At 36.9% G+C, this 14,090-nt stretch overlaps 1 protein-coding gene across 1 annotated transcript in view; it reads left to right on the forward strand.

The window, feature by feature from the left end:
- Positions 1-14,090, forward strand: part of LOC111515765 (dopaminechrome tautomerase) — a 162,119-nt gene that overhangs the window by 42,148 nt on the left and 105,881 nt on the right. Inside the window, exons 2-3 of the mRNA XM_074175885.1 lie at positions 3,404-3,577; positions 9,866-10,093. Coding sequence (XP_074031986.1) covers positions 3,448-3,577; positions 9,866-10,093 — 358 coding nt within the window. The 5' untranslated portion in view covers positions 3,404-3,447. The remainder of the gene's footprint in view (positions 1-3,403; positions 3,578-9,865; positions 10,094-14,090) is intronic.

A 14,090-nucleotide genomic window follows, 5' to 3' on the forward strand; every position in this document is an offset into this window, starting at 1 on the left:
CTCTAGGATATCCTGTATCTGTTCCGGCGGATCTTCCATTGTTCCCAGGAGTCTTGCTGGGGGAAACGGGAGCTTCTTCCTAGGAATTGTTCTGGGTCCTCCACGGGGTCCACGGTGTAGTCAGCGAGTTGATGGCATCGATGTCACTACTGCTCATCGTTCTTGTTGCGTATCGTCCTTGAAGTTCCTGAAATCGTAGGTTGATTGGTGTTGTGTTTATTAGGTTACATAAGATTTGGGATGGGTAACGGTAAGGGAGGTTGTGGATGTTGCGTAAGATTCTTCTCTCGGTAGTTAGGATACGGTGGGATAGTCTCGGGGGAAGCGTACAGTTTATCATAGCTTTGTAGTCTAAGACTGGTCTGATGAAAGATTTATATGTATGCCTCCCGGAGCTTTCAGCAGGTTTACCTGTCCAGATTCTGTCCAGAGTTTCTTTCAGGTTGACCTCCCAGTTGAGGCTCCTCGTGAAGGTGAACCCCAAATAGGACACCGAATCCTGGAGTATGAGGTTTTCTCCTAAGAGTCTGAGGTTCAAGTTATGGGGATTTAGTTTAAGGCGGGTAGTGGTATGAGAATGTCGGAATAGGATGGTTCAGGTTTTGGCGTGATTAATTTTGATACGCCACTTGTTGCACCACTGCTTGAAGTGGTCGATCATGTTTTGTGCTTGAATTTGCAAGCTGCGGGTGTTGGGAGCGGAAGAGTAAAGAATAGTATGTCGGCATACTGGAGGATTTTCTGGGTAGTGGGGACGTCGTGAGCGTAAATTAGAAATAAGGAAGGAGCGAGGACTGAGCCCTGGGGAACACCGGATTTGGGAGAAAGTGGGGAGGATAAGGCGTCACCGATTTTAACGCGGATTTTTCGGTTAGATAGGTAGCTACTAGTCTGATGAAGTGGTGTGGGAGACGAATTTGGATAAGTTTCCAGATCAGGCCCGCGTACCAGACCTTGTCGAAAGCTTTTTGAATGTCTAAGAGGATGACGATAGTGCCAAAAGAAGAGTTGATATTTTGGGAGATGTGGGTGTGTTATTCAACTAGTGGAATGTTCAGGTCTGAAACCATGCTGGTGGAGAGGAAGTCATTCAGTCGATTGTTCATTAAACGTTTCAGCAGTTTGCCCAGACAACTAAGCAGGCTGATAGGTCTATAGGAATCCGGTTTGGTGAGATCCTTGTGAGGTTTTAGAATTAGGATTTAATTTGCCTGTTTTCAGGCGTTTGGGAAGTAGAAGTGTACTAGACAAGCTTTAAGGATGTGTTTGAGGAAAAGAATGGCGGAGTCAGGAAAGTATATCAGCACTCGGCGGTTCACTGAGTCTGGACCTGGAGCGATATTTCTACCACTGTGAATAGTATTGAGGATATCTTCCTCGCTGAATGGGGATCTTAAGGGGCAGTTGATGTCAAGGGGAATCTGACAGGGATGCCTGCCCAGCTGCGCAGGCACTTGCTGGTGTATGTAGTTGAGATGTAGGTTGTCGAAATGAGCGTCGTTAGGAAGTCGGAATGTAAGTTCGAGATCTTCACGGAAGGCTTCTGCTTTATCAGAAGGATTGAATATGATGTTACTGTCAATCACCAGGTGACTGTCGGTTTTCCGTTTTTGTCCAGTAAGGACTTTGAATTTGTTCCAGAAATCCGTTCCGTCCCAGTAGTCAAGTTTTTTTGTCTCCTTGATCCATCTTTTCTGGGTGAACTGATTGATGAGGAGACTTATGCGCGTATTAAGTCGGTTCCACTCGGTTTTTAGAACAGGGTCTCTGGTTGGGACGAATGTTCTGTATAGTTTGTGTTTTTTCTTGATAAGTGTTATGAGATAAGGTGGAAGTGGGGGTTGATCGATTTGTCTGGTTGAAGTTGGGGTGGCTAAGTCATCACAATTTTGTCAATTTGTGCGTCTATTTGTCTGGCATGAGTGAGGGGAGGATTATCAAGGAAAGAAAGTTTTTGGTTGATGAGGAAGTGGAATCGTTTAACATTAGTAAATTTGTGGTTTTTATAGGAAATGGTTTCAGGGGTTGACGGCATAGGAAATGTTAAAAAAGGTTTGACCATCAAGGGGAGGTAATCCGACGTGATTGTGTCACCGATATAGGCCAGATCATCGACTATTTTTATCAGACTCTCAGAGCACAAGATATGATCAATGATTGAGGCCTCCCGGTGGCTCTGAAACGTCGAGTCAGGACAGGGAATTCTGTACAGGTTGTGGTCGAGTAAAAGGTTGCCTAAAAGACGGCCGTTGGCATTTGAGGTAGAAACTCCGAGTTGAGTGTGTCTGGAGTTGAAATCTCCTATTAAGAATGCTTTGGGGAGAGAAGCTAAATATTCAATTATTTCTCTGGAAACTGATTGAATTGGGTGATTGTAGTAGGCTATGATTGTCATGTTGCCGGTGTTGAAAAGTGGATCGATCGCAAGGCAATCGCAGATAGGTTAGGTTGAAGGTTCGGTTTTTGTGTGCTAGTCCCCGTTTGGTTAGGATGGCAATGCCTCGGGATAGTTGGCCTTTCAGTCTGTGGGTAGTGTTATAACCGGAGAAGTTGGGAGGATTTTTGGTTAGGGTACCGGTGATGCAAAGGATTTGGATATTTTGGATGTGAAGGAGAGCTTTGGTATGATATCTTTTTCTACTGAGGCCCTGGGCGTTTATTGTACCGAGGATTGAACGCCCATTTTCCCGTACCGCTGGACGTTCAGCCATTCAAGTTTCAGGACTTTGGTTTTGATGTCATAACCATTCACCTACGATTTGGATCGCCGTTGACGTCATTCAAAAATTCCTGAGCGATGCTCGTGCGACGATTTTTCTGGTCAAAATTCAGCAATTTTGTAACTAACTTCGATGCCACACGCTTCATGTCCATAAAGTTCGAAAACATTACGTGGCATGAGCTAACTGATATGCTTTCTCAACGATTTTCTTCACTTTCTCGGCATTTTCATCGGTTGTTGATCTGATGAGACGTTCAGGGTGAGCGTCGTCATTCATATCTTCCCGGCCTTCTGTGAAAAACTCGTGCCACTTGTAAACATTTTTGTGACTCCTAGTACAATCAACGTATGCCACTGTCAACATTCCAAGTGTTTTTGAGAACACAATTCCATTTTTCACACTAAATTTTATGCAAATTCTTTGATCCATTCATTTAGATAGCAGAAAATTGCCAAACACGTAAAACATTTCTAACTTATATACCTGTCACCAACAAACTAAACGTGCTCAACAGCTGAAACTGTGAAACGAATTTACCAACATGATAGAATCGCTAATCAAATGTACGTAGCTTGCGAAATCTTAACACTTACCTTATTTTTTTAACAAACCTCGTACACTCTGTTTTATTATTATTATAAACAATTAGATGAATGATATAACGTTTTTTTTTGTTACAGATGCTATATTGATATTTTTGTCGATTATTTGGACAGCGTGAAAAATGACGGACAATTGGTTCCATTCTTGGCAACCGCCCACAGGTCTCATACCAGACCAGCAGCCATTTCATGGTCCACTTCACTTGACGAATTTCAGCAACGTTTACGATTTAGGGTACCAACAAAAACCAAGTGAGTACCTATTCACTTTTCTTTTTTTGTGTGTTCATTTGCTAAATGGAGCCGAACGATCGAAGCGTTGTTCGATTGTTTATTTAGATAATAATCATTGGATGCTCCTCGACATTTTTAATACGTTTGTTTAAATCTGTTTAAAATCTGTTTTTCCGTTAATCAGTTGTCACACCCCTACGAACGATAACCCTCAGAAGTCGAAACTTGTGCGAGCTAAGGATTAACGAGGTCTTACCTTTTAACGTGTGATACGTTACGTCAACATTGTAACTTCTACATTCATTAAGATATTATCGTGTATTCAGTGGGTGTAAAAACACAAATTTCAATATTGTGAGTAAAAATTGAAGATATGTCATTAACTCTGATGAAATTAATGTTACTTTTTTTGTTAAACGTTGGAAAATTAGAAAATATGATTTCGTACACCGGCAATTCTAAACCAGGATAATGAATATTCACTCTAAAGCCTGCCTTCGCTTCCATAAAATTCGAAGTGGAAACAAAATATAATAAATATTGTTTTGAAATATTATATTCTCGAAATATATATGTAGTATTCAATTTGCTTTTCACGACTATCTAGTTTTCGCCTAAAATGTTCCGAAGTGCAGGTTTCGTGCAAGAAGAACCTAAGTGTTGAATAGATACAGAAAAGTGCGCGTTTTGTTACTTTCATTGTGTTGTTATTTTCATATAGTAGCCTTGTTTTTTTGCGAAAATAAGTGACTTTGAAGAAAATATATCATTTCATAAAGCTTAAATCTGAAAAACTAGCCAATTATGAATTCCTTGTTCAGTATATAGGAAAGGAAGAAAATCGAGAATTTTATAAGGTGTTAGACGAAGCTTCCCAAGAAAATAAATTCATGGAAGAAGATGAATCAGACGTTGAAGATAATGAGTAGAATGTTTTCTTACGTTTTTTTTGCTTACTTATCTTATGTGTTGGTATTTTGTTTTGCCTTGAATAATGAAAATGTTGATTTTGGTTTTACAGTGCATTTCTTTAATGTCCCCCCCCCTTTTATTTTTTGAACGGGTCAACTCAAAAAATTAAAACTGACAGATGAAACTTTCAAGATGACGACTGGGCGCCATCTGGAAAAAAAATTAAAAGGAAAGGAGGGTCTTTTGACACATCATTTTGAAGCTCACGACGAATACTTCACAACCCTAGAATTTGAAGTCAATATCTCTACCTACTACAAAATGGCGGAACATTTATTAATTTCTTGAAGACAAACACATTAATATCGATATTTCTAGAAATATTCCTTTTTATCTGCCATATGGCAATTCCAACAACCCGATAAGGTTTGATATTTTTTGTTTATAAAAACGACAAAAATGTCAATACGGCAATGAACATCAATTGTTCAGTTATGATCTTCTCATTAAGTTCTCGGTTTTACTAGTAGAAAGGTACCACGTCGAAAATCTCTATAATGGTCAATTCTCGTCCATTGGAAGAAACAATTGAAGCGATTTTTATTTACGGTGCGACGCGTAACTTTCACGAGACCAAAAGAATTTTTACTTAACATTTTCCGAATCGTCCCTTCTGTAGAAAATATTTGAGGGAACTAACTTGTATCCAAATTCACAACTACCGGTAGTGTACACAACAAAAAGCCCCCAGGTCATCCGTTCATTGCGGAAGAACAGCAAATGCAAATAATTGGTGAGATGGTAGTAAATCCTGAACAGTCTACTTATTTTGTCATGAATGTTTGTGAGGTGTCTCCTTCTACTGTGTGGAGACTTTTGAAGAGGAATAGGTATCATCCATGAAAAATTGAGATGGTACACCAATCAACTGAGGATGACCCTGATCGAAGAACAGAATTCTGCGAAGTCATGACGGAAACCATTGCAAGGCATCTTACCTATCTCCACAATATTTGTTTTAGTTACGAATGTACTTTTTTTTTAAACGGCAATGTTCACAGACAAAAATGCCGTTATTGGAGTGACACCAACCCTCACGTTTTCCGGGAAACACATACCCAATATCCGGAAAAAATTAACGTTCGGGCAGGATTATTGGGAAGCCATATTATAGGACCTCTATTTATTGGTCAAAATTTAACAGGGAAACTGTATTTGAATATGCTGGAAACTACTGTTAACCCTCTCATCACTGAAATCGTCGAAGCGAATCCTAATGAATTCGATATGGATATAATATTTCAACTAGATGAAGTACCACCACATTTCTTCAGACAAGTAAGAAACTATTTGGATACTACTTTTCCCGGTCGTTGGATTGACCGTTGAGGTCCTACAGAATAGGCAGCCCTCTCGCCAAATTTGACACCTTTGGACTTTTTTTCATGGGGCTATTTGAAGCAAAAGGTGTAGGGAACTGAACCTGCTTCAATATTGGATATATGGCAGAGAATAATAAATATTAGTAGAGATATTGACGTTACTGTGTTCGAAAATGTTCGGCATGAAATATCGGATAGGCTGTTCATATGTCAAGAAGTTCAAGGCAACCATTTCGAGCATCTTCTGAAATGACCTCAAGCTTATTACCTCATATTATGTAGTTAAATGCCAATGAACAGCGGCAATTATTAAAAGTTTCGCCACTTTCTAGTGGTTGAAGATATTGATATCATATTTTGGGTTTCTGAAGCATTTGTCACGAGCTTCAAAAAGATTTGTCACAAGACCCCCTTTCCATCTAATTTTTTTCCCAGGTTGCGCCCATTCGCCATCTAGAAAGTTTCATCTGTCAGTGTCACTTCGAAATAAAGTATTCATACATCAATTTCATCATATCGAATTTAAATTTTTTGAGTTGACCCGTTCAAAAAATAAAATGGGAAGGGGGCAATAAAGAAATGCACTGTATGTACTAAATGTAATAACTCCTCACTTACATGTATTGTGTGATATTCTATTCAGATGAATAAATGAATTTGAATTTGAAGAAAAATATTAAAATTTGGTATCCTCATAGTATCATACAATTTTTCAAATCAATTTTTTTTCAATTTTGAGCATTTTTTTAAATATCACACTTCATTTTGGAGAAATAAAAAATGTGGGAATTTTCCAAAAAAGAAAGAATTTCAAAATGTGTGTAGATCTCTTTGAAAATCTGTTTAAAATCTGTTTTTCCCTCAATCGGCTGTCACCCTCATACGAACGACAACTCTCAGAAGTTGAGAAACTTGTGCGAGCTAAGGACTAACGAGGTCTTACCTTTTACGTGTGATTCCTAACACGGTTGCGGAATATTTCCAGCTTCAACCAGATGAATTCTCTCAAGAAAATTATCTGGTCGAGGCGGGAATCGAACCCACGGTCTACCGATCGTGAATGGGGCGCACTACCACCGCGGCCAATTCCAAGATGATGCAAAGAAGTAACTTTCACATGTTGTATATACACATTCTGTTGCTGCATCTACATCCAAGCAAATTCAACACGTTCAAAACTCCTGTATGCGTTACTCCTTCAATATACCATCTCGAGAACACATTACCTAAATAGCCACTCCGAGCTCACTATGGAGAAACGACGGGAACTCCATTTCTACACTCTAATTCACAAAATTGTAGATCAAAACGGGCCAATCTACCTCGCAAAAAAGCTCAAGAAGCACACAGAAGCACACAGAACTAGACATCATAACACAAATTTTGTTTTTTCAATTCACAGGACCGCTTCTTATCATGAATCTTTCACTTGTGTAGCCGTACAACGTTGGAATGGTTTAGCTATTGAAATAAAAAAATTAAATATCACAAATTGAAGAAAGAAATCAAACTCAAACTACTGAATGAACAAAGACTCCTCAGATGAACTCTTTTCAAAGCAAAACTGCAATAGAAAAACTGATAATACGATTTTCTATATCTCTTTTTTTTGTAACTTAACGCAAAAATGCCCGGACAGGTCAATTTTGCTTTTGACGGGGACACATTTCAGATGTATTCTTCTACCTGTGCCTTCAACCCCCTAGCGAGGGTGAGTAACAACCCTAAAATTTTAAATGGAAAGTGGAGTCGAGTGATAGATCATTTGAAAGGGCACAAAATTCTCTTTCCAATGACACCTAATTTGTTGTATTTACTTGAATAGTTATGAAAAAATCAAGAACATTTACTCGATATTTTTGGTGTTGATGAAAATGCGGAAAAAACGGCATTTGTATCACTACTACATTCCTCAATTTCTCTCGTGCGTTTTTTGATTCAAATAACAACAGCAGATAAGTGTACAAAAAGAATTTAGGCAAACGTTCATTGATTCAGTTCGGTTGCTTTTGAAATTATTTCAACTTTACTGTAAAACTGATTCATTCCATTCCTGAACGAGTTGAAATTGTTAAACTTTATTATCAACATGATAGTTGCGCTAGACTTACTGCTCGCCTCTTTAATAACAGTCATCCCGAGAAAAATGTGAATGATTCGTACGTTGCCAAGTTAGTCCAAAAGTTTGTCGATACCGGATCTGTCTGTAATGTGAAACACCAGCCACGGAAACCGATCAGAAATGAAGCAGTGGAAGTCGCTGTTTTGGGACATGTTGCATTGGATCATACTCAAAGTACCCGTCAGCTTGCTGCAGCCTCAGGTGTCTCCCGTTCGTCCATAATACAGATATTAAAAGCCTATAAATTTCATCCGTACAAAATTAAATTAGTACAGGAACTCAATGAAGATGATCCTGATAGAAGGCTGCAATTTTGTGAACAACTGAGCCAGCTACTAATTGATGATCCGCACCTATCAATCAACACGTGCTTTTCCGATGAGAATACATTTTTTTTTAATGGAGCTGTGAATATGCATAATTGCCGTTACTGGGATGACAGTAACCCACACTTATTCCGAGAGGTCCATACCCAGTACCCTCAAAAAATCAATGTCTGGTGTAGCATATTAGGTAGTCATATCGTAGGGAATGTAACTTGTCATATCGTAGGGAATGTAACATCCTGGGAATGTAACTGGTGAGGTCTACCTGAACATGCTTGAAGATACAATTGATCCTCTCACGACAGAAATAATTGAAAATGACCAAAATCATAATAATGAACGGCTTCATTTCCAGCAAGATGGAGCACCTCCTCACTATGTTGCTCCGGTAAGAGAGTTTTTAGATGACCGGTTTCCTGGACGGTGGATTGGAAGGAGAGGCCACGGCTGCTACGCAGCCCGAGTCCATAGAAGATCTTCGCCAACGAATCACAGTAGAGTGCAGAAGTATAACACCTGATATGCTACAGAATGTTAGGAATAGATTTGAACAAAATCTGTATTATTGTATGGAAGCAAATGCGTCACATTTTCAGCACTTGCTGAAGTAGGATTCTTCTGAGTCAATTACACATTTCAAAGTACTGGGTTGTAGTTGTTTTTCTTCATAATACCTATATGTTCGAGTGAAATACAACAAATTAGGTATCATTGGAAAGATAATTTTGTGCCCTTTCAAATGATATATCACTCGACCCCACTTTTCATTTAAAATTTTAGAGTTGTTACTCACCCTCGCTAGGGGGTTGAAGGCACAGGTAGAAAAATACTTCTAAAATGTGTCCCCCTCAAAAGCAAAATTGACCTGTCCGAGCATTTTTGCGTTAAGTTACAAAAAAAGGAGAAAAGCAAGGTGCATACTTTTCGTTGGACCACTCTGTATAAACATCTACTGTCTAGTTATTTTCAAAGAGCAATACGTATAAGAATTCTTCAATAATTTCATTCCCATTTTTTTTCTTTCAGTTTTTTTTGTTTTACTTATATGCTTTCATAACTCATTTGTATACAAATATATGAATTTGTTATTACCACAAAATTAGCTTAGGTATTTTTGTCTTGTGTTAAAATGAAAAAAACAGTTTTTCCTAGGGAGAAGTGGAAGAGCAACTACGTTGAACTTCTCTCCTTTTTGTCTCATATCCAATGTATCCGACATAATTGTGATAAATTATTTGGGTGAATAAACATATTATTATTATACATACTGTAACAAAAAGCCCTTTCGAAACGAATACTTTCACATAAACAGTGAATTACACGAAACAAATATCACTTTCGAAAAAACTATATTCATATGTAGGAATCACACGTTAAAACGTAAGACCCCGTTAGTGCTTAGCTCGCACAAGTTTCTCAACTTCTGAGAGTTGTCGTTCGTATGGAGGCGATAGCTGATTAACGGAAAAACAGATTTTTTCTTTAATAGATAAGAACATTGAATTACACAAAACACACTCTTTCCTAATCTGTCACTATGTCATTAAAAATCTTTCTATTCTAGGAAATCCAGACCATGGACGACCTGATACTTTTCTGCCATATTTACTATCACTTGGTCTCGCAAAACCAAGTTTTCCAGATAGTAGCAGTACAATTGGATCAGAAAGAACCGGCCCATTTACAACGTGGTATAGTTGGAAAGTTTTGGATTTCGCATATCCTTCAGAATACGAAAGGGATCTGGCCATCTCTAAAGAAGAATTCATACAAAAAAATAATCTCCCGTTAGGTAAGAACCTCATTTTGAATCAGACTCGATCTCATTATGATTATAATAATGTTGGCATATAACATGTTTGTTTTTGAAAATCAATGCATATAAAAAATAAACATAGATGAATTGCTGAAGATATCAGCAACCAGAAGATTGGATAAGTGCTTATGCGCAATATATTCGAATAAACTATAATTGAAATTATCATTTTTAAGCATACCGGGTGACGAAGAAACCGATGTACACGACGTCGTTATTTTTTTTTGACATAAGAAATTACTAATTTGAAATGAAGCCGTATCACGGGTATCCCAAATTCGAGGGTGATTATTGAAATATCGGAAACCGTGGAAGATATATAGTCGGTTTAATTGAGACAAAGGTACGTAATTTAGTACTCTTCAAAATAATGTTATGAAATCTATAAAATTCCGAACACTTCCGGAGATATTCTGAAATAAACGAAAATGAGCGATTTCGTTTCTATATTTTTTTGCGTTTTTTGAAGCATTTGAAGATTTTGAACAGACTATTGGAAAACAGCAACTTTTTTGTTCCACCACATGCAGTGCTCAGATTTTGAATACGACGTTTCTTTTTTCAGAAACCATCTCCAGCTTTGTTTTTTATATTGATCGATATAATGAAATACCCTGTGTCTGATAGAGCTTCTTAAAACGAATTCAATGATATATCACAATCAATTATATGGTTTTTGGTCTAAAATAACGACTTTATTTTATTTTTATTCAAACAGTAGGCTATGCCAAAGCGACATTGGAGGGGTAGCTGAATGAAATGGAAGGCGGCTATTAAAACGTTATTTCTTACTGAAACTTTTTATTTTTACATCCAAAAGATTTCTAGTTTAATAAATATTACAAAACAAAAACAACGTTGATTCACTAAACATTATTTTATAATAAATATTCACTGAAAAAACCATTATCGAACTATATTGCAATTCCATAATAGTAGGCACTAAATTCTCAGAAATATTATTGCAGTGAAACGAAAAAATTGTTGTAAAGTTTGTGATTCTATATATTTCATCATCATTTTTTTCACTTGTTTAGTATAATTTCCGTGCGCCACTGCAAGAGACAGATTGAGGCAAAAACGACAGTCATTTCTGAGAATTTAGTGCCTACTATTTTGAAATTATAATATAGCACTGCATGAATAATACAAATACATAAATTTTAAACATTAATTACCAAATCAACTCTTATTTATAAAAGATGTTCAAACTATAACCATGAAGCTGTAGCTCAAACAAGGCACTCAGATTATCTCATTCGTAGATGAGTGAATACTCGATAGAACTCAAAATTACTATCTAAGAATACATGGAGAGGCAATAGAATTCCTTTCAATTTGAGAAAAGAAGCAATGAACACCTAATAAAATCTAGTTAACAGTCCCTAATTGTACACAAACCTAAACCCCAAAGGAACATCAAACAACTGGTTTGTCATCGCTTCATCTGCCTGTGAACGAGGTAACTTGCCCAATTCCTCGTAAAACGAAGAAAACTTCACAAATTGAGTGGGCATATTTGGAGACTGGCTGAAAATCAAATTATCTAAAAGAACAATTCCTTCAGGCCAGTCTCAAACTAGCTATACTGTAGGCCAATGGACTGACACCTATCAGAAAACAACTACTTCCCTGGCTAATACCACGAAGGGTGATGGATTATATCCGACAGACAGGTGTCAGTGCAGGATTCTTCACTGAAGTCATTCCTGCATATGCTGTTGCTGGTTACCTCGTTCACAGGCAGAGAGGGCGTTGACAAAGCAGTTGTTTGTTGTTTGCTTCAACCTAGTTCGAGGAATGATACTCTGACGGAATTCAATTTTGAGTTATCGGAAATTATCGACTTCATGTTGATGATAGACATTACCTTGCACTGACGAGTGGCCAAACAGCCCGACACCGGTCTGCAAATGTGTTTCAATAGCATTCAACAGCATATGCAGAAATAACTTCAGTGAAGAATCCTGCACTGACACTTGATAGGTGTCAGTCCATTTACCTACAGTGTAGGAAATTTGAGACTGGCCTGGACGGATTGTTCTACTAGATAATTTGATTTCATTAAAATTAGCTGTGACCAATCTTCCCTTAATGAGGAGGGGCACCATCTTGTTGCCACCATAACTGCCTAATAATATTGAGAGTATCGACTTGATATAGTATGTTGTTTTATACTGAAGCTATATATCTTTCTCTGGATGAACTACCCTCATATATTATAGGACCACATTCCTACTCACACATCAAAAGAAGTGAAAAAACAGCATTCATCGATTCATATTTCTTAAAGTTAAAACTGACATTAGAAAGGCAGTGACAAAATACCAGGCGTCTAATATTATCAACCGGTTTGAGTTTTTGACTCAAGTAAATTTTATCAGATCTGTTATTCAAATTCACAGTTCACCATATCACCTTATTCTTATTCTGGGCAGTTGAATTTAGTTTTTAAAATGCTTTGTGGATCCTTGAGGTGAACTAGTGACCTTAAATTAAAAAAAATATTCCCAAACTTACCGAATTCAGAATATTTTGTTCTTCCTCAGCATTTGTTCGCCGACCATTGGGTTCGTCAAAACCTCCAAATTCCAATTGATTCTCACCAAGTTTGGCAAAGTGATTTTCATTCGGCTGCAACCGTTGAGGAATTGTTGAAAGTAACGCTGATAAGACGTTCTAGAATTCCGATTTGAGCCATGATGAATTCGAAACGTATAACGCTTTTCTAAATTTGAAAACGGCATTTTCTCTTTTTATAGAATTTGGAAGTTGAAGTTACAACAACTGATATTGACGTTGAACAATTACATTTTTTTTTCTCTCCATAGCCTTCTTTCATTTCAGTTACTGACTCGGCCAATGTCACTTTGACATGGCCTATTGTTTGAATAAAAGTAAAATGAGATAATAGTATATTGTACAACAAGTGAGAAAAATGACATGAGAAATATGTCATTTTCTCACGCGTTGTACACTGTACTTTTTATAGGGGTGCGTTGTTTTCAAGTATTGAAAAGTAAAATACATATACAGTGTCATCGATAAAGTCCGCATCAAATGGGAAACTTTTTTATTTATCGTTTTATGTGAAATTTGATTTTGGCAGTAGATTTTGCTTAAGAAATGATGTCAAATGGCGTCTACAAAATAGGTCACGTGATTTCCTTAACCTGTCAAAATTGACATTTAAAAAAAGAAACATCGAAAAATGACATTATTCTTCAAAATATCCAAAAATATCAAATGATAAAAACATTTTCTTTTGTAATTTTATACCCACACACCAAGTTTCAAACCCATAATAAGTATTTTATATTTTCACTATTTTTCCGCACTCCTGCTTTTTCTACTTATCAAAATTTAAGCACACCTGTACTAAATCATTTATTTTAACTAAACTCGTCACCGAATTTCTTTTTTTGTAATATAATAATATTTTAAGAGCCTCTTTGATGTTAAAAACAAATTTTGAAAAATAAAAGTTGTCAAACTTGATGCAAAGTTCATCTAGTTTCAACGGGGCTTTCAAAACTATACAGTACTTGAGTTTTTTAATGAGCAAATGGCCTCACAATATGAATTAGAACAAAACGGAACATTAGGAAACATCATTTCGTGATTCTTGAAGCCCATTCAATAAAAGAAAAAAACTCATAACAACACTAATTTAAAAAAACTGGGTAGGCTGTGAATAAATATGAAACTACATAATGTGTTTTAGAAAACGTCACTGTCACTGAATAAATTAATGCCCGTTAGTTCAATGTAATGTATGAAAATTAAAATAATATGTTATCTTTACAAGAAAAAATTGAAATTGTGCTAATTTGTGGTAAAAACACATTGCATCGACAAGTGGCTGATATTTTTAACGCAAGACATCCTGGTAGACATGTACAGCAATCCACTGTAAGTAGGATTTTAAAAAAATTTAAACTGACTGGTTCGTTTGAAAATACTTTTAAAAAAC

The sequence above is a fragment of the Leptinotarsa decemlineata genome, unplaced genomic scaffold (assembly GCF_025532065.1).
Source record: "Leptinotarsa decemlineata unplaced genomic scaffold, Ldec_3_MD MMD2_tig00001393_RagTag_RagTag, whole genome shotgun sequence".
Taxonomy (NCBI): Eukaryota; Metazoa; Arthropoda; class Insecta; order Coleoptera; family Chrysomelidae; genus Leptinotarsa; species Leptinotarsa decemlineata.